Here is a 20687-nt window from a genome sequence, read left to right on the forward strand (position 1 = left end):
TGCAGAAGAGAAGGAAGGATCAGAGGAACCAGAGGGGTCAGGAACACACCAGGAGAACATGGCCCATAGAATCAACTGACAAGGACTCAAGGGGGCTCAGAGGGATCTGACCTAAGCCTTCTATATATATGTTATGGCTGAGAAGCTTGATGTTTTTATGGAAATCCTAACAGTGGGAATGGGGCTCTCTCTGATTCTTTTGCCTACTAGTGGGACACTTAACCTCCTTCTGGGTTGCCTAGTCCAGCCTTGATGTCATGATATATGCCTGTTCTTATTGTAACTTGTTATGCAGTGATTGGTTGATATCCCTGGGAAGCATGCTTTTCTCTGAAGGGAGGAGGAGGGGGCATAGATCTGAGGGAGAGAGAGAGGTAAGGGAGAGAGTCTGGGAGGAGGGGAGGAAGGGGAAACTTTGCTTAGGATATAATATATATGAGAAGAATTTTTGTTTTAAAAAATAAGTACTCAAAAAAAGAAAGAAAGAAAAAGAGAGAGAGAAGAAAAAAGACTATTGAATCCAGACACCTACCAGGAGAACTGGCTTAGAATACATTAAGATATACACAAGAATTTTAGAATTTAGAAGTGGTACTGATATATAAATAGGTAGATCAGCAGAGTAGGAAGTTTACAAATTGATTTGGTTCATTCTAAAAAGATGATATGTTGAGTTGATAGGACAAAACAGACAGGATTATAAAATATGTTTGGATACTTAGACAGCAGTTTGAAAATGAGACAAAATTAAACTCATTCCTCAAGTTGGATTTCTACCTCTAGAAGAATAAAATTAGATTTATATCTTTTACCTTAATTATTCTGAAATGATTAATGTAATTCTATCTTGTCCTGACTCCACTTTTCATTTTCTTAGACACTTCTCAGCCCTCTATCTCCACAACAGTCATATCTACCTTTTTAATTTCCATCTCCTTGACCATGGTCCAGATATATTAACAAAAATGACTAATGTTTATATAAACTTAAACTTTAATAACTTAAGAAATTATACCTCTAAATTAGTGACATGCTATATCTGAAATAACTACTATGTTCTGTCAAAACAAATGTTGGAAGGTTACTCAGACCCATATCTATCACTAGTATAATTTTGCATTTCAAATGCTGTGCCCCTGAATTTTGGCACTAAGACTCTTATAAGCTTTTTATTTGTTTGTTTGTTTGTTTGTTTGTTTGTTTTTACTTATTCACTTTATATCCTGCTCACTGTCCCACTCCCAGTCACTCCCTCTCACAAGCCTTTACCCCCCTCCCCTCCTTCTCTGAGCAAGTAGGGGACCCCTGGGTATCCCCCAACTCTTGCACATGAAGTCTCTGTGAGACTAGATGTTTCTTCTCCCACTAAGACCAGACAAGGCACCTCAGCTAGAAGAACGTACCCCTCTTACAGGCAACAGCTTTAGGGATAGTCCCAGCTCCAGTTCAGAATCCACATGTAGAACAAGCTGCATATCTGCTACATATGTGTAGGAAGCCTATGTCTATTCCTTGCATGCTCTTTGGTTGGTTTTAGTCTCTGAGAGCCCCAAGGGTCCAGGTTAGTTGACTCTGTTGGTCTTCCTGTGGAGTTCTTATCTCTTTCGGGGCTGCAATCCTTCCTCCTGTTCTTCCATTAAGTGTCCTCAAGCTCCATGCACTACTGTTTAGTGGTGAATGTCTGCATCTGTCTGAGTCAGCTACTTGGTGGAGCCTCCCAAATGACAACATGCTTCTGTTTACAAACATAACAGAGTATCATTAATAGTTTAGGGACTGGTGATTGCTTGTGGGATGGGTCTCAAGTTGGGCTGGTTATTGGTTAGTCATTCCTTCAGTCTCTGCTCCACCCCACATTCCTGCATTTCCTGTAGACAGGATAAATTTTGGGTTGAAAGTTCTGTGGGAGGGTTGGTGTCTCTGTTGTTCCAATGGGGTTCCTGCCTGGCTACAGGAGGTAGCCTCTTAAGGTTCCATATCCACAGTGTTGTGGACTGTTATAATCCTAATTGACCTGATTAAAGTCATGGTCTGTATATTTTCACCTGGATTTATTAAATTTTTTGGAGGCTCCAGTGAAACAAACTACATGCACACAGGACTCAGCCTCACTCCTGACTTCTCACCCAGTGGCGAGGGTTCAGGGAATATGTCTACTGAAGACATTCCAGACCCCCACACCTCCCACTGAGCCTAGAGAGGTCTTAGAATTATTTTTGTGTTCCCAGACACCAAAACTGACTACTTATAATACTCTTAAGGGGCAAGTCTGTCTATTGAATTCACTTCTGATTGAGAAAGGCAGGCCTCTTAAGAAACACTTTTAGGGATTAAGAAGGATATAGATTTTGGAATCCCTTTTCTGGAGGAGAGGCCTCTTGAGGAGCCTTCTTCTGTACGAGAGGGACAGGCCTCTTAGGAAGTCTCCTTATTGTTAAGGAGATTAGGCCCAATGAAATTATATTTCTGAATGAGGAATAACAAATAAGCATGGATAAGACAAATACAGTAAAGAGGTTCAGAAAATTGTTGAATAGTGCATAAATATTTCAATGAATATGGACAAAGTGCTGGTTCAAAAGGGAGGAGTTTGCATTTTTCATATTTGACTCATTTTTGTGGTTTTAAGACAGTAAAAATATATTTATTTGTATTTATGTGTATGAACATGCTTGTTTCTGTACAGGTATCCAAGACCAGGAAAAACAACAAACAAAACACCATCTGCTATGTTCTGGGACTAAATTCTGGCCCTCTGCAAGGGCAATCCTGCTATAAACTTAATAAACTGGAAAGCAAGAGGCGTCAGACCTCCTAGAAGCTCAGCAGTTCATAGGAGGGTCATGAGGGACAAAGCAGAAAATTTTTAGCTAGTTCTTGACTTTCTAGGGCACTATCCACATGAAGAGGGCTAGGCCCCATGTGCCACAGCCAGGCCCCCTGCACCACCCCCAGGGTTCATGTTCCGCCCCTGGAGCCCACACACCAACCCCAGGACCCATGCAACCTCTGGGTCCATGTAACATCAAGTGCGCATGTGTGTATCTTTCAGCCAATCAGCAAGGAGCCTGGATGGTCCTGGCTTTTCTCTCAGTCTACTAAGACACCATTTTGCTGACGAAGCTTCGAGAAGTAGGATGCTGGAGTTGGTGTGAGAGACTGGTAAGCCTGGTTTACTCAGTGGGATTAGTTCAGGTGCGAGGAGGGGGCAAGTGTAAAGAGGAGGGAGTGTGAGAAGAGGAAGAACATGAGAAAGAATGAGTGTGGAGGAGAGGGAAGAGGACACTGCCTCAAAGAGGTCCGTCCAGGTCGCCATTTTACCGGTGAGACAAATCCCGTTGGCTTTATGCTGGACTACAGGTGGAGGCAGTAGTAAACCTTGATTAGGAAAATGGAGGTGGTGGTGGGCCTTGCCGAGGTCTCCGAGGGGAAAATGGAGGTGCTGAGGGAAAAGTGGAGGCTCCGAGGGGAAAATGGAGGCTCCGGTAAACCTTGCCGAGGTCTCCGAGGGGAAAATGGAGGCGCCGAGGGGAAAACGGAGGCTCCGGTAAACCTTGCCGAGGTCTCCGAGGGGAAAATGGAAGCTCCGGTAAACCTTGCCGAGGTCTCCGAGGGGAAAATGGAGGCTTTGGTAAACCTTGCCGAGGTCTCCGAGGGGAAAATGGAGGCGCTGAGGGGAAAATGGAGGTGCCGAGGGGAAAATGGAGGAGCCGAGGGGAAAATGGAGGCTCCGGTAAACCTTGCCGAGGTCTCCGAGGGGAAAATGGAAGCTCCGGTAAACCTTGCCGAGGTCTCCGAGGGGAAAATGGAGGCTCCGGTAAACCTTGCCGAGGTCTCCGAGGGGAAAATGGAAGCTCCGGTAAACCTTGCCGAGGTCTCCGAGGGGAAAATGGAGGCTTTGGTAAACCTTGCCGAGGTCTCCGAGGGGAAAATGGAGGCGCTGAGGGGAAAATGGAGGTGCCGAGGGGAAAATGGAGGAGCCGAGGGGAAAATGGAGGCTCCGGTAAACCTTGCCGAGGTCTCCGAGGGGAAAATGGAAGCTCCGGTAAACCTTGCCGAGGTCTCCGAGGGGAAAATGGAGGCTCCGGTAAACCTTGCCGAGGTCTCCGAGGGGAAAATGGAGGCTCCGGTAAACCTTGCCGAGGTCTCCGAGGGGAAAATGGAGGCTTCGGTAAACCTTGCCGAGGTCTCCGAGGGGAAAATGGAGGCTCCGGTAAACCTTGCCGAGGTCTCCGAGGGGAAAATGGAGGCTTCGGTAAACCTTGCCGAGGTCTCCGAGGGGAAAATGGAGGCGCTGAGGGGAAAATGGAGGTGCCGAGGGGAAAATGGAGGAGCCGAGGGGAAAATGGAGGCTCCGGTAAACCTTGCCGAGGTCTCCGAGGGGAAAATGGAGGCTTCGGTAAACCTTGCCGAGGTCTCCGAGGGGAAAATGGAGGCGCTGAGGGGAAAATGGAGGTGCCGAGGGGAAAATGGAGGCGCTGAGGGAAACCTTGCCGAGGTCTCCGAGGGGAAAATGGAGGAGCCGAGGGGAAAATGGAGGCTCCGGTAAACCTTGCCGAGGTCTCCGAGGGGAAAATGGAGGATTCGGTAAACCTTGCCGAGGTCTCCGAGGGGAAAATGGAGGAGCCGAGGGGAAAATGGAGGCTCCGGTAAACCTTGCCGAGGTCTCCGAGGGGAAAATGGAGGCTTCGGTAAACCTTGCCGAGGTCTCCGAGGGGAAAATGGAGGCGCTGAGGGGAAAATGGAGGCTCCGGTAAACCTTGCCGAGGTCTCCGAGGGGAAAATGGAGGCTTCGGTAAACCTTGCCGAGGTCTCCGAGGGGAAAATGGAGGAGCCGAGGGGAAAATGGAGGCTCCGGTAAACCTTGCCGAGGTCTCCGAGGGGAAAATGGAGGCTCCGGGGGGAAAATGGAGGCGCCGAGGGGAAAATGGAGGTGCTGAGGGAAACCTTGCCGAGGTCTCCGAGGGGAAAATGGAGGTGCTGAGGGGAAAATGGAGGAGCCGAGGGGAAAATGGAGGTGCTGAGGGAAACCTTGCCGAGGTCTCTGAGGGGAAAATGGAGGCTCCGGGGGGAAAATGGAGGCTCCGGGGGGAAAATGGAGGTGCTGAGGGAAACCTTGCCGAGGTCTCCGAGGGGAAAATGGAGGTGCTGAGGGGAAAATGGAGGAGCCGAGGGGAAAATGGAGGTGCTGAGGGAAACCTTGCCGAGGTCTCTGAGGGGAAAATGGAGGCTCCGGGGGGAAAATGGAGGCTCCGGGGGGAAAATGGAGGTGCTGAGGGAAACCTTGCCGAGGTCTCCGAGGGGAAAATGGAGGTGCTGAGGGGAAAATGGAGGAGCCGAGGGGAAAATGGAGGTGCTGAGGGAAACCTTGCCGAGGTCTCTGAGGGGAAAATGGAGGCTCCGGGGGGAAAATGGAGGCGCCGAGGGGAAAATGGAGGTGCTGAGGGAAACCTTGCCGAGGTCTCCGAGGGGAAAATGGAGGCTCCGGGGGGAAAATGGAGGCGCCGAGGGGAAAATGGAGGTGCTGAGGGAAACCTTGCCGAGGTCTCCGAGGGGAAAATGGAGGTGCTGAGGGGAAAATGGAGGAGCCGAGGGGAAAATGGAGGTGCTGAGGGAAACCTTGCCGAGGTCTCTGAGGGGAAAAATGGAGGCTCCGGGGGGAAAATGGAGGCTCCGGGGGGAAAATGGAGGTGCTGAGGGAAACCTTGCCGAGGTCTCCGAGGGGAAAATGGAGGTGCTGAGGGGAAAATGGAGGAGCCGAGGGGAAAATGGAGGTGCTGAGGGAAACCTTGCCGAGGTCTCTGAGGGGAAAATGGAGGCTCCGGGGGGAAAATGGAGGCTCCGGGGGGAAAATGGAGGTGCTGAGGGAAACCTTGCCGAGGTCTCCGAGGGGAAAATGGAGGTGCTGAGGGGAAAATGGAGGCAGTGGTGGGCCTTGCGGAGTACTGGACCTTAAAGAGGCTAAAGGAAGTGTAGGTAGAAGGAAGGAAAGCCCAGAGGAGTAGCGACCCTGGGAAGTCACAGTCTTTGTTATCGAGACAGCAACTGGGATCAAAGAGGAAGCCTATAGAAGTGGTGAAGTGATGAGAATAAAGAGGAGTTATAGAGGGTAGGAGGGATTGGAGAATAGGTATTTGGGTGGACTGAGGGACTAAAACCTTTTAGGCATATTGAGGAACTACTGGGGGCCTCAGAAGTATGGCTGGAGGCATACTGTCTGCAGGTGGTATACTGAGGGACACAAACTTACTTATTTCTGTACTGTCTCTTAAGCCAGTCCTGCATCCTTTAAAAATCTACTTTAATTTTTATGTATATGGTGTTGCATATTTTGTATAGACTGTATAGACATTAATTTTTCAAGGTCCAGACTAAAGTTTAAAAGAAAGATCTCTCTCTCTCTCTCTCTCTCTCTCTCTCTCTCTCTCTCTCTCTCTCTCTCTGTGTGTGTGTGTGTGTGTGTGTGTGTGTGTGTGTGCGCGCACGTGCGCCTGTGGAGGCCAGAAAGGACATTATATTCACTGGAGTTTGAGTTCTAGGCATATTTGAGCTTGGCAGCACTGACTGCTGATACTGGAAACTGAATATCTGTCTTTGAGGGGGGCAGTGGCCTGGTGGCACATACCTTTAAACCCAGTATCCTAGAGGCAGAATATCTCTGAATTTGAGGCCAGCCTGGTCTACAAACTGAGTTCCAGGACAGCCAGGCAGAGAGACCATGCCTTGAACTCTTCCCCATCCCCATTGTTCAGCAAGCCTAACTGCTGAGCCATTTTTCAAAGTCCTATTTTTTGTTGTTTTGTTATATTTTGTTTTTGTAAGAAATGATACTGCTTTGTATCTGAAAATGAAATATTACTCTTTAATATTCCTGCTTCAGTCTTATCAGTATTTGGATTATAACAGTGTACAGGTATGTCCATCTTTTTGTTTGATCCATTAGGCTTTTGTTTGTTTGACTGTTTTTGAGACAGGGTTTCATTGTAGATCAGAATGACCAGGAACTCCATATGTGGCTTAGGCTGGCCTCCAGAATGGAATGCTAAGAGAGAGCAGAGTCACTTTGTCATTTTTTTCTGGCAGTTTTGATAGCTGAGCCATGTCTTGTGAACATGCTCTGTACCACCAAACTATATATCCAACCCTGTCAATTTTTGTTTTATATTTATTTTGCTATCAGCAGACTTTGAGTATGTGTGTGATCTATAATGACAGCATCCATGAATTTATTTGGGTCAGAAACTACCTTAAATATTTGTTCAAAATTCCTAAGAATCTAACAATGATGGGACCAAAAATTAGATGTCCTGGTGCTTAAGTACAAACACATTAGAAGTCAGGGTTAAAGCTATTGTTACATTTTTTTCTTAAGAATTTAATTTTCAAGTATGTTTGTATGTGGGTATGGTCATGTGAGTTCAGTTGCTTGTGGAGGCCAGAGTTATTAGACCCTCCTAGAATTGGTGTTACAAGAAGTTCTGAGCCACCTGATGTGAGTGTTGGGAATTAAGTTTAAGTCCTCTGCAAGAACAGTATGTATTCTTGATAACAGGCATTTCTCCAGCCCTCTTCTTTTTTAAATTCAGAAATTACAGATTGCTGACTTCTGATACAACAATACATGAAAACTGGTAACCTTTTATTCAACTCAGGTCATTCTTACTGGATATTTTACATTATATTGATTTAAATTCATTGCTTTGGATTCAGATTAGAGATCTGTTCTCATTTTTTGTTTTTTAAATGAGAAAACATTAAAATATATTTTTTTCTCCTTAAAAAAAGCAATCTACATTTGTGGAGACAATAATGGACAATCGAAAGCACTTAGTCTATAACTTTGGTGGTGAAGAAGTAGCAGATGATGATTTTCCGGAATGTTCAACACACTCTATTCCTACAGGTACAATTTATCTAGTTCTGAATATTGATGATATCCCATAGTTCAATTTATTTTTGTGTCTTGGGGAAGGGGGCTGGTAAGAGGACAATTTATAGGATTTGGGTCTCTCCTCCCCTATGTGTGTCTCAGATATGAGTCATGTTGATTTTAAGCTTGGAAGTAAGCTCTACTACCTTACTTCCTAAGTCATCTTACCTACTTGGTTTATTTGTTTTTTTATATATAGTTGCTTGAAATAGAATAAAAGGTTAATATTTCTATGAACTTTGTGTACTCTTATTTGTTCTTCATAAGCCTATATCAAAGTTCTAGAAAAACATATGGTACCTTGCCTTCACAGGTTCCACACATCAATAAATTGTAAATAACTTACAGTGGTATTACCTCAGAAAGACTTAAAAAGCTGCTCTTATAAAACAGACATAGTTTATGATTTTTCTTCATCTAACTTTCAGAATAATATTGCATTTATGTTTTTGCTTTAAAATACAGTGTTGGAAAATGTCTGAAAGAACTACAAATAAAATTGGTGTTTCATTTAAAAGAACAAAAATAGCATATTTAATTTCAATTGTTTTCATTTTTCTTGTTCAATGCAGCAAGAAGCCTAGTATTTAGTAATACTGAGAAGGCTTTGGTTCGTCCAAGAAGGACTGGTAGAGGTCCAAGGTAATGTATTAATTTTTGCCTGCTTAAAAATTATTTTAATAACTGTAATCTCAGCACTGGGGAGGTGGAGACAGGATGGTAAGATGTTCATTGATATTCTCATCTATATAGCTAGCTCACAATCTTGGACTGAATTCCCATGTAAAGAAAAAAAACACACAAAAAAGGAAAAGTTAATTCCTTTTTATCTAACAAGTATTATATATGTTATTTTACATGTTATGAAACCAAGCATTTTATATTATAAACATTCAGTTTAAAGGTTTGGCTTTGTTAGTGGTAGGTATCAAACCTAGTGCTTTGAATATTGGGGCTGATGCTTGCAAATTCAACTCCCAGCTTTAACTTTTTAAATGTAATTTCTTTACAGAAATGAAGTAAAGAATAGGATGAAAAACATTGGAGGTACATTTTTTGATGTATATGTATCTAGAGAAAGTTGTTTAAAACTTTACAGTGTTAATGTACTATAGGATTACTAATTTGTGCTTTATTCTCAGTGATAAGACTTTATCTAATATTTTTGACTTAGCATTGGATATTAGTTAACTTTTTTCCTTGATAGGAAAAGTGAAACGTAATTTTGGGTATGTATGACTTAAAAGAAATTATAGAAAGTAAAATGGATGAGAAAAATTATAAAAAATAGTTCTTTGGATTAACAGATTCATACATAAACATCTTTATGTGCATCAATGCTTCATTTATTTTCTATGAATACTCCTGAATTCTTTTCTCCCTCCCAGCTTCTTTTTCTTTATCTTTTAACATGGTGGCTTTATTGTAACAGGCCCCTAGAACTTTGCAGACTCCCAGTCCTTAATAGGCCCCAGACCGTAGCACAACTATTGCTGTGATGAAAATCATGACAAAAGCAACATGGGAGGTAATAGGTTTATTTCTGCACCAAAGTTCATCACTGAAGGAAGTCAGAACAGGAACTCAAATAGGGAAGAAACTTGGAGACAGAAGCTGATGGGAGAGCTATGGAAGAACGAGTGCTGCTTACTGGCTTGCTCCTCATGGCTTTCTCAGCCTGCTCTCATAGAACCCAGGAGCATGTGGCAAGGGATGTCACATTCACACACACACACACACACACACACACACACACACACACACACACACACAGGCTTGCTCCTCATGGCTTCAGCCTGCTCTCATCCAGAATCCAGGCACATGTGCTAAGGGATGTCACATTGACTGACACACACACACACACACACACACACACACACACACACACGGGGGGGGGGGAGAGGGAGAGAGACAGACGGAGACAGACAGACAGACAGACTGATAGATAGAAATAGATCTGGGCCTTCTATCACTAATTAAGAAAATGCCTTATAGGCTTGCCTACAGTCCCATCTTATAGAGGCATTTCCTTATTTGGGGATGGCTATCTTCTCAGATGAGTTTATGTCAAGTTGATTTAAAAAAAAAACCAACAACAACTACAAAAAACTAGCCAGCCCACCTGTCAAAACAGCAACAACAGTAAAGTCAATGATTCCAGAGTGTGATTGGTGAAGTCTCAGAGTGAAAATTTCATACATGTACTAACGTTGCTTCTTTGCTCCTGTAGTCCCATTACTGCCTGAAATGCCAACCAGGCATGAAAGGTTAAGAAATGTAAGGCTCAGGGCTGCATGATCTGAACAATTCCCCTTCCACCCCCTAGCCTGCAATAAAGACTTTCTATTCAGCTTTAAGAGTATCTATGTGGTGGTCTCTGGTGAGATCACCTTGAAACACTACATAGACCTGGCTCAGGCTGGCCTCTAACTCAAAGGCATATACCTGCCTCTGCCTGTACCAGATTCTTTTATGATGTATATATTTAGCACACTGAGTGCAATTAGTCCTCCCCATATCATTTTAACAATAAATTATGTATCAAAAATGAAACACAATTCTACTGGTCAGTGGGAGATCTTTAATCATATAAAAATTTCAATTATCAATTTTTTGAGCTTTGTAAGAGATAATAATCATTCATTTGATTTCTTATGTAGTAACCTTTTATGTTTTGAGATTATGTTATGTCATTTCTCTTTCTTCCTTCAAACCCTCCAATATATGCAACCCCTGTTTTATTTCAAAGCCATGGTCTTTTTTCTTTTTAAATCTTGTATGTTTTTTTTTAATTGTTATGACAAAGAAACACCTTATCTAGTTTAGGAGACAATATTCTTTAAAATCAGCTAACATTTCTTCCTTCTCAGGATAATTTATACTGTCAAGTCTTTTTGGAGTATTTCTCAGCTGGGTTGTATCAGAGTAATTGTTTTGAAAATTTATTATAGATGCTGAAAAGATAAAATATTTATATAATAAAGTTTCATCATAGGTATTGACAGTTGATTATGGTAGAAAGGTATATCTTTGGCAAACATTATTTGAAGTATTAAAATTTTTATGAACTGTAAAAATGTCCTATAAAAGCTTCACAAAATTATTTAAAATATTCTTAATAATTAGTATACTAAGATTTTTTCCCATCTTTTGCCTTTGCTTACAGTTGTAAAAGGTGCATTTCAAATTATCAGTGCTGTATTATGGATAAATTATCACTTTATTGTTATTCTTTTTAAATGCTTATCTTCAATCTTGTTTAAAAAATTCAACTTTTGAGACAGGGTCTCACTGTGCAACCTTAGTTTGTCTGCAATTCACTGTGTAGCTATCCATGAACTCAAAAAAAAAAAATCTGCCTGCATCTGCCTCCCAAGAGTGGGTATAAAAGGTGTGTGACAACCACATCCAGCCTGGATTCTGGCTGTTTAATAGAGTGTGTTGTTTCTGTTGCTCATTTTTTTCATATAATTAGTTACAAAAACATTGCAGTCAAGCACCCTTCCAATCGAAGAGTATTCTGTAAACTAAAAAAATGTCCTTTCTTACCATTTTTCCTTGGGAAATAATTAAAGGGTTTTTTTTTGTCCTGTTATTTTGTTTATTAGATTTTTTTAAATGATCTCCAAATTTAAAAGACTATCTTCATTAGGAACATCAGAATTATAGTAATGTTAGGTAGCTCTCATTCACAATGCTTAGGAACAGAGATGTTTCATATACTTAGAATTTTATTTAACTTTGGAATATTTCTATGAACATTATTGGTTGAGTATATGTAGTCTAAAAATTAAAAATCTTGAGTGCTATAAAATATTACATGCATTCGGCATTTTCTCGATGCTACTTTTTAGTTGCAATTTTTAATGTTTAATTGTTTTTTATTATTACTTTCATATTTTTACAGTCTGGTTGTTGTCCCCTTCCCGGTTAGCCCTCCCACAGTTAGTTCCTCATCCCATTCCTCCTCCTTCAAGTTTTCAAGAGAATGTTCCCCCTCCCCCCACCAGGCCTCTTCACTCCCTGGGGCCTCAAGTCTCTCAAGAGTTAGGTGAATCTTCTCCCACTAATGCCAGACCAGGCAGTACTCTGCTACATATGTCTGGGGCCTCATACCAGCTGGTGTATGCTGCCTGGTTGGTGGTTCAGTGTCAGAAATCTCAGGGGTCTGGGTTAGGTGAGACTACTGGTATACCTTTGATGTTGTTCAATGGCTTTTATCTTTATCTGTGTTTATTTGCATATGTGGGAAGTGTTGTTTTCTTCAACATTAAATTTTAATGAATATTTTTTCAATGTAGCTCACCTTAACAATGCTGTTCTTGAAAAGAAAAAGAGAATGGAGTCATATATTAAAGATGTTGTCAAAGACTGTGACAGGCATATCAAACAACATTGGAAAGTTCATCAAGATGAAGTGTAAGACATAATTTCTTTATAGCTATATTTGTATGATTTCAAGAGTATCCATTGATGCTAATTACTCCATTAAGTAGAGTCTACTGGAAATTTTTGGCTCTGTTTTTCTCCATGTTGATAGTTGTAATAGCTTTCTGGACTGAAATATGTTCTGGGAAGCCTGTGAATATCACTGTTTTCTCCTTTTAAATAATAATTGAGAATTGCCATTTTTAAAAAATCATTTATGTTCATTCTGGAAGTACAGTAAAAGGTAGATGTCATAGAAGCTATTAATTTTTATAGATATGTTTGACAAGGTAAAAAAGTCAGTTTCATATTATAAACAGTTTATGTATTTTATGAGATTTAATCATTCTCTTGTAATCTTGGCTGCTTTAATTAGATAAAAAAAACTTAGGTGAAATATTTCTATTTGGAACTCATGTAGTGTTGATACTAGCGCATGTATTCAGGAGAAAAAATGAAACAAAACTGCTTGGAGATTAAATGATGTTTTCTAAAATTCATACATTATGTATATGATATTGCATATATACATACAAATATATACACATATACAGCTAGATGATCAAGTGTCCTTATTATTTAATAAGACATGCATGAGAGAGCAGATTTTAGTTAGGAACAATACTTCTGGAATCAATATAAATCTAAATTACTTTTTGATTTCCCATAAGAATATTTACTTTGCTATTATGTCCTTTTATAGTGCATAATATGGGAATTAAAATTTTCTTTGTATATTCTCTTCATCTTGATATGTAATATGACATTCATTATTATGTTTTACAGGCGGGATTTTAAAATTGAATATACTGAGCAGATTATAACTCTGTTTCAGCAGTGGGATTCTGATATGAAGAAAGTTGGGGACCTTGAAGATAACCTAACTGTTGGTATCACAATTGGTATTATACTTAATGCATTATAACTAAGTCTCAAGAAAAAATAGAGAAACTAAGCTTGCATAAGTCAAAGAGAAATGAGTCAGGTTTTGTGATCTGTTATTAGTTTTGTGTTCTGTTCCTGGTGAGCAATAAAGCACAGTAACATAGACATATTCAGTGTTCATAAAAGCCGTTTGATTTTTAATATTAGTTAAGATTCTTGTAATTTCAAGCTACAGAAACTTGTAAAAGAATAAATGAAAGATTACTGGTTTGTATAAAAGAAATTTTAGATAGGATTGTTTCAGACATAGTTGAATGGTGTGAGGGATGTATTATGTAGTATTATCTGAACTGTTTCTGGTTCTTAGTGAACTTACTAAATGCCATATGGTAAATCTTCCATTTTTAGACTTAACTACAAATTTATTAGCTTTAGTGAACTGAGACAGTCTTTCTCAATAGCCCTGACATAATATTCCTGTGAGGGAATATCACTGAACTAGTTTGATCATCTTCCTATTCCTGGACCCATCATGGTCATCAGAATATGGTTTACATTGCTTTTTCCTCTCATCTTCATGCTCCTCTCCTTTTTTTCCTCTCCCTTGCCTCACACCCCCTTTCCTTCTTTTTCGCTCCTCCCCTTTCTCCTTCTGACTTCTTGTAACCAGGGCAGCTTTGCAAGTCAGGTAAGCACACTTTTGCAAAGCTACCTTACCAGTTTACAACACCATTTAGCCTCAACCGTCAAAAACATGTTACTTATCTATTCCCATAAAAACCAACCCCATGCATTGATTTTATGGCATTAACTGCACTTTCCATTCGTTTCTTTTCACCGTTTTGTTTTTAGAAAACCATTTTCATATTATGAGACCTCATATTATGAGGTCTTGATTATATCAAAACAGTTGTGGGGTTGGATGGCCAATACCAGTTACAAAATATTCCGTCTGAAACACTTGTGACATTCAGTGGAGCAGTTGAGTAAGCTACTAGTGTGTGAGGATGGAGTTGAGGAGAAAGCTGTTTGTTAAGGATACAGAGTTGAGAATTGTTAATTTTAGGTGGTTTTTAAACCTTGAAGATCAGATTAAACCATCAAGAGATTACTGAAGCTGTAAATGAGAAGTGTAAGGGCAGATAGATCCCCAAGGTCCTTTAGTCCATTGATTCTCGAGGGTGAGAGTGAGCCAGTAAAAGACTGAGAACAAATTATCTATTAGGTAGAAGTTAAAGTCCTCCCAAGTACAGGAAGCCTTCTAAAAAAAGATATGCAATATGCTACTTGCAGGTGCAGGTAAAATAAGGTAGATTGACAATATATAGTTCATCACTGGTGTCCTGAATTTGCATGATTAGACTGGAAAAATGAGCAGAAACTTCATAGAAATAAATATAAGACATGAGAGGAAAAGCTATGCTAGGCCAAGGAATAATATAATAGTTGCTGTTGTTTGTTTTAAGAAAAAGACGTGTTTAAAAAGAGGAAAACAAAGACACCTGCTGAGTTTTTAAGAATGGAGTATGTGAAGAGACTAAACTTAGTCAGAAAGAAGGGTAGGTAACACAGCTTTCAAACTAGAAGGGCAAAGACATGGCATACAGCCATAGGTAGGTGGCAGATGCAATGATGAGACACTGAAACATCACTTGAACACATGTGTACATGTACATGTACATGTGTACATTTCTGTGTACTCCGTGTGAAAATGCTACCATCAGGTAGATTAGGTAGAGCTGAGGTACTGAGCAAGGTTTCTATGCAAAGGGGTAATTTCAATAACTGGTTATGGAACTTAAGGTTAGAAAGAGAAAGCTGAAGATAATGAGTAGGGACAACAGTGAAAACAAGGTAAAGTTAATGGAGTTTTGGTTGTGAAGGATCGCTGAGCCATAGTACTAAGAGTAAGCTACAGTAGAAAGTATGTATGAGCACATAATGTGTGGAGAGAGTATTTCTATAATGATTATAGCATAGACTCTGGAAGCATAATGTTTTTGGATCTGATTCAAATTTTAGTAATAGATAGCTCAGGAACGGCAGACAATCAATGTACTATTGTATGTCACTCTCCTCATCTTGGAGACTGAATGATGAGCATCTGTGTACTGTAGTTGCTTGAAGTATTAAACGAGTTTGTACAGAATTAATCTCCATAGTAAGGTTCAAAACAACATCTGCCATAGAGTTAATAACACATATTTTCCATTACCAGTACAATAGAGAAGTATGTTATCACCAGGGGCCAAATCTCGAGGAAAAGGATTTAAATGAGTGGATAAAGTGGGTTAGAGGGCAAAGTCCTTGGTGGACAATAGGTTAAGGAGATGAAAGGACACTGTTATTGAAAACTATCTGTGTAGAAGTTATGAGAAAAGTTATATCTTGAATATGAAGAATTCCTGCTCATTGGCATAAGTTGTATGCATGTCATACCAACTACTAAAAATATTGAGGCAGGAAGATCAAGAGTTCCTCCTATTATTCTGTGCAATGCAGATTATGTTTTTAAAAATTCCTATTGCAGGACTTTGAAGATGTTTTTTCCTGGTTAATGGCAACAACAAAAATTGCCTAAACTAAGTGATGAAAAATATCAAAACAAAATGCTGATGGCATTTATTATAAAAAACAATTCATTTTAAGGAATCCTTTTATGATTAACTTATAATTGTGTTTTTCTGAATTGGATATTTTAGTCCTTGTTGAGTTGTAGACTATATCTAGCATGAGTGCAGTTCAGAACTGCATCAAGAGCAACAAACTTCATATTTACTTGTTATTTCATAACTCTCCATTTATATTTGTAGAATTCCTTTTATCAGCAACAGAAGACTTTTCAACAAATTAGATCTCGGCAGAGCCACAGCCTGAAAGCACTTACACAGGCAAATGAAAAATTCCTAAAGGTATGTTGTATATTGTAATACAATGCATTCTCTTCATACATTTCAACACTTTAACTATTTCCTATTCTGAATTAATTGATTGTGACTGAAGTAATCAAATTGGCAGATCTCTTCACTATTTGGGCAAGGAATTATTCAAAAACAGGAAACATTGAGCCTTTCTATCAGAAATGTGCATACACATCCAAAGTGTAGTATAGTAACATCATTTTAACATAAATATTTGAACTTGAATGCCTAGTATCTGTTGAATAAGGAAGTGCTTACTTGAGATTGTCCACTTCTTTTGTTTCTAAATGTATTATAGAGATATTTTCTGGCATAATAGCTTTTAGAATTACTACAATGGCCAGAATGATATTATAATCTTAAAAGTGAGTCTAGAACAAAAACAGTGAGGGCTAAAATTTGTAGATTCAAGGGCTGTAGAGGTGACTCAGCAGTTAAGATTGTTGGCTGCTCTGTCAGAGAACTGGAATTTGCTTCCCAGGACACACATCAAGGGGCTCACGATTCCAGCTGCAGGAGATGGGACACCCTCTGCTGGCCTTCGTCAACACCCATATGCACATGTGTATGCACATAGACATGCCTATATAAATAAATGATAAAATCTTTTTAAATGTTGCACATTTATAGGATTACCTGTATGTGCATATTAGTAAGTCAAGGTCCCAACAGTAGTTTTGAGACACTTTCAAAAACTATTAATTTCTAGAAATATCAAAGAGCAGGTCTGCAGTCCAATTGGAGAGTTTTGGTTACTGCCAAGGTGTTCATGACACTGCTGCAACTTTAAAGTCATTATGCTGTGTTAGCAATTCGTATTCACTGTAGCTGAATGGGACTATTGGTTGCCTCCCTCTTTTGGAAGCTTTTCTGCCAACATGAAAGCTAGTTCCCAGAGGAGGCTTTCAGGTCAGATCCTGTTGCGGCCCAAGCTGCCCCACAGTTGAGGGCCATAAATATTGAGATCTGCACTACCCCTCTTTTGGGGACAAAATGTCTCTGACTGTTCTGTCAGTGTTGGAACCCGTACTGCCAAAGCCTTGGGGGCTAAGTTGATAGAGCCTGCATTGCCCCAAGCTGCTCCTCTCTGCGGGTCGGGGTTCAGCATGAGAGTGAGGACAGATGCGAGGAATGGGACAAGACAGAGTGTGATTCAATCCCATTTATTCTTCAGTTTCTTCTTCTCCAAGTCCCAAGTCTTGAGTTCCTAATTCCTAGTCTCTAGTGCCTCCAAGTTCCAAGCTTCTTTCCAGGCTCCCTTCCAAGTGCCTAATACCTAATAATCATTCTTCCTCAATGCCTAATTCCTACTCCAAGTTGTACTGTAAGTTGTACTCTCTAACCTAATCCCTAGTTCCAAGTTGTACTGTCAAGTGCCTAAGAATCTGTTTCTCTGTTACTCCAAATTGTTCTGAACTCTCCTGTCTGCCTCTCTCCTTTTATATGTCTCACTTCTAAGCCATGCCTCTAAGTCATGCCTTTAATCATGCCCTTACATCTTGTCTCTAAATCTGATCTCTAAGTCACACCCTTAAGTCACACACCTTTAAGTCTCACACACCCAAGGGAAAATCCTGAGTATCTAAAACAAGATGTTATCAGAGTGTGCTCAGCTGTTGTAGGCTGATGTAATCAAGTCTCTTGCCAGGGTATATGGCTCAAGATGCTTGCAAGGATGATAGCCGCCTTCTGTCAGCTCCCCACAAGATCCAGCTTGAGTCCTCTCAGTCCTATGTCCAAAGTTCACAGAAGAGTACTTTAGCATAAAATCAATTTAAATATTCAGCAGAGAGTTGATTCCATATGTCTGCCAAGTAAGCTTTCTAAGCTGTTTCTTTCTCTTCTGTAAATCTGATCTACAACTCTCTATTCTATGAAATCCCTTCCATCTACTGTATCTGCTCTCTACAGAATTGCTCTATACTAATCCAGCAGGCTATGTACTTCTATTCTTTAGTTATATTTCTTCTCTAGAATATTTTTAATTCCTTTATTTTGAAGCATTATTGTCTTACCAATCTAGTTGGAATCACCCCATTTTCTACATTATAGCTAAAAATAGGTTTATTTCCATTCTAGTTATGGAGTGTTGGAATTATTTGTTTACATTTTTTACATGGAAAGGGGTTGTTGACCTGTGCTAATTTTTAAAGTCTCTCTACACGTAACAGCACACCTTAAATACTAGGCAAAAAGCAACATCTTAGTTAAATTCACTTAATTGTTCGGTGGATATGGTAGCACAGGCAAATGATACAGTTGTGGGGAGCCTTGAGAATGAAAGACGGGAAGTTGCAGACTAGCTTGGGCTACACAGCATGATCCTGTAATAAAAGCAGAAGTACCAAAATGTAGTTTTTGTTTTATATACTTGAAAACAATCTCATAATACAGAGCATTTAATTATTTTTATTCATGCTGTTAGTCATAATAAATAAACTATAACCTGATATTTGAGAAGTTTATCAGAAATTTTCAAAATGGTCACATTTACTGATTAAACTTTTGGGTTTTCTAGTGTTTCTAATTCTACATACTTTTGTCCTTCCTCTCTGTTTAGAGGTATGGTCTTAACGTGGCTCAGGCTGGCCTCTGTCTGCCTATATACCTGAGAACAGCCATGAAGCCCTAATCCTTCTGTCTTCACTGCTCTAGTGCTAAGATTACAAGCACGTCCCACTACTTGGTTTATGCTGCCCTAAGGATCAAATCTAGGACTCATTCATGCTAGGCAGACACAGTACCAACTAACATAAATCTCAGTCCCCACCCTGCTTTTCAGACTGAATCTTAGCATGTTGTCTAAGTTAGTGTCCAGTTCTTTATGTTTCCAACTGTGCTTCAGGGTGATGGGGAGCTGCAAGTTTTTTTTTTACTCTATCAACCTTAACCTCTCATTAATTTATTAATTCACGCAAAGTGTACTATTTTAACAATGCTGTAATTACCTTTGATTCACTTGTTCACACATGTAATACACATACATATATATTCTTTATGGTGTGAATTTAGGTGTTTATATAGTACAGTTGTTTTATGAAGATGGAATTGATAGAAGATGTTATTTGAATATGAGAAGATTCTTAATTTTGGAAATTAATTTTTAAATTTAGAGCCTGTGGTGAAAAGCTGTTTTGTAATTAAACCATTCTTTTGTGCCTTAGGGTATGGAGAACTTGGAGAAGGACAAGAACAGTGTACTTTCTAGTGTACAATGTGAGTTTAAAAAGCAAATGGTTTTCCTGCAAAGCAAAATTACAGATGGTTAAATACAGATTTATAACAACACGGAATAGAAGATGTACCCAAATACTTAGTTTTCCTTAAATACAAATGTTATTCTGATGAGTCTTGAGAAAATCTTGAACCTGAGTTGATGTAATTCTTGTTACCTCAGACACATGTCTTTATAATTTGACTGTATTTTATACTACCTTTAATCATTAACTGTTTAAAATGTGGCACCTCTATTCCTGTTGAGTTCTAAATAAACAGCTGTTGACCTGCAGTAGTGAATTCTTCTTACAATGTTAATTAACTTTTATGAGTAAAGTATAGGTTTGGAGGCATGGCATGATAGCAGGTGCCTCTAATCCCAGGACTTGAGGGGCAGAGGCTAGTTAGTGGATCTCTGATTTCATGGTCCACCTTGTCTATAGAGCAGCAGTAGCCCAAGACTATTGGGAACACAGATACTTACATGAGGATTCACAGTGGTAAGTTCCAGGACATACAAGGCTATACAGTGAAAATTTGTCTCGAAAAAAAAATTAGGTTTTGGCTTTAGAATAAATACATTTCTTATCAATAACAAGGCACAAAAGATGAGGCAGTGGGGGTCTGAGCATCTCCTAAGCCCACCTCAAAGGTCAAATCCTCCCTGGGGAAACTGCACTAAGTTAGACTTATGGAACATGAATGAGGCATTACTGACAGAAATGCTGGTGACCCCCAAAGAAGCCACACTAGAAAGTCTTCACCTAGTATAGATAATGGGTTCCCATAAATTCATAGATGACGTTGCCTTTACCTAGTATACCCCAACCTATATATGCTAACCACTCCCTAGCTGAGGGGAGTGCTGAAGGACCAACAGATCTCCCTGCACTCTCCTATGAAGGAATGTATGTTCAGTCAGCAAGCCCAGAGTCACTGGTTTTTCTCAAGCAGGTACAACTGGCCTTAGGAAAATGGCAGTTGTTCTGTTTGTAGGATAGTGACGTACAACATCCCTGTTTCTCAAGGATTTTCTGCAATGTTCTGGGAGTAAGATTCTGTGAGCACACAGCAGAAGTAACGTGTACAGTGTAATATGGAAATATTCCAGGCAATATTCCAGGAAATGGCATTGAAGCCCAATGCTCACAATTCTAGGCTCCAAACATATGGCTATGTGTGCTGGCACAGTCCCTACATGTTGTGTATAGGATTCAGGAAACACACAGTTATGTGTAGAGTGTTGATAACTCTGAACCCGACTCCACCACCATACACATCTACATCTGCCTGATAGGGTTTAACTG

General features: G+C 40.0%; 1 protein-coding gene across 1 annotated transcript; it reads left to right on the forward strand.

Annotated features, from left to right (window-relative positions):
* Positions 1 to 7809: 7809 nt before the first annotated feature.
* LOC117695299 (synaptonemal complex protein 3-like) lies at positions 7810 to 19529 on the forward strand. Its single transcript, XM_034486154.2, has 7 exons — positions 7810 to 7903; positions 8503 to 8572; positions 8943 to 8977; positions 12232 to 12349; positions 13145 to 13244; positions 16057 to 16155; positions 19329 to 19529. The coding sequence occupies exons 1-7, from the start codon at positions 7810 to 7812 to the stop codon at positions 19431 to 19433; spliced, it is 621 nt and encodes a 206-aa protein (XP_034342045.1). The 3' UTR covers positions 19434 to 19529.
* The last annotated feature ends 1158 nt before the right edge of the window (positions 19530 to 20687 follow it).

The sequence above is a fragment of the Arvicanthis niloticus genome, chromosome X (genome assembly GCF_011762505.2).
Source record: "Arvicanthis niloticus isolate mArvNil1 chromosome X, mArvNil1.pat.X, whole genome shotgun sequence".
NCBI classification, from domain to species: domain Eukaryota; kingdom Metazoa; phylum Chordata; class Mammalia; order Rodentia; family Muridae; genus Arvicanthis; species Arvicanthis niloticus.

Coding starts and splice junctions, on each gene's coding strand:
- LOC117695299 (XM_034486154.2), top strand. CDS start 7,810: ATGGACAATCGAAAGCACTTAGTCTATAACTTTGGTGGTGAAGAAGTA. Junction 13,245..16,056: donor ACCTTGAAGATAACCTAACT/GTTGGTATCACA, acceptor TTATATTTGTAG/AATTCCTTTTATCAGCAACA. Junction 16,156..19,328: donor CAAATGAAAAATTCCTAAAG/GTATGTTGTATA, acceptor TTTGTGCCTTAG/GGTATGGAGAACTTGGAGAA.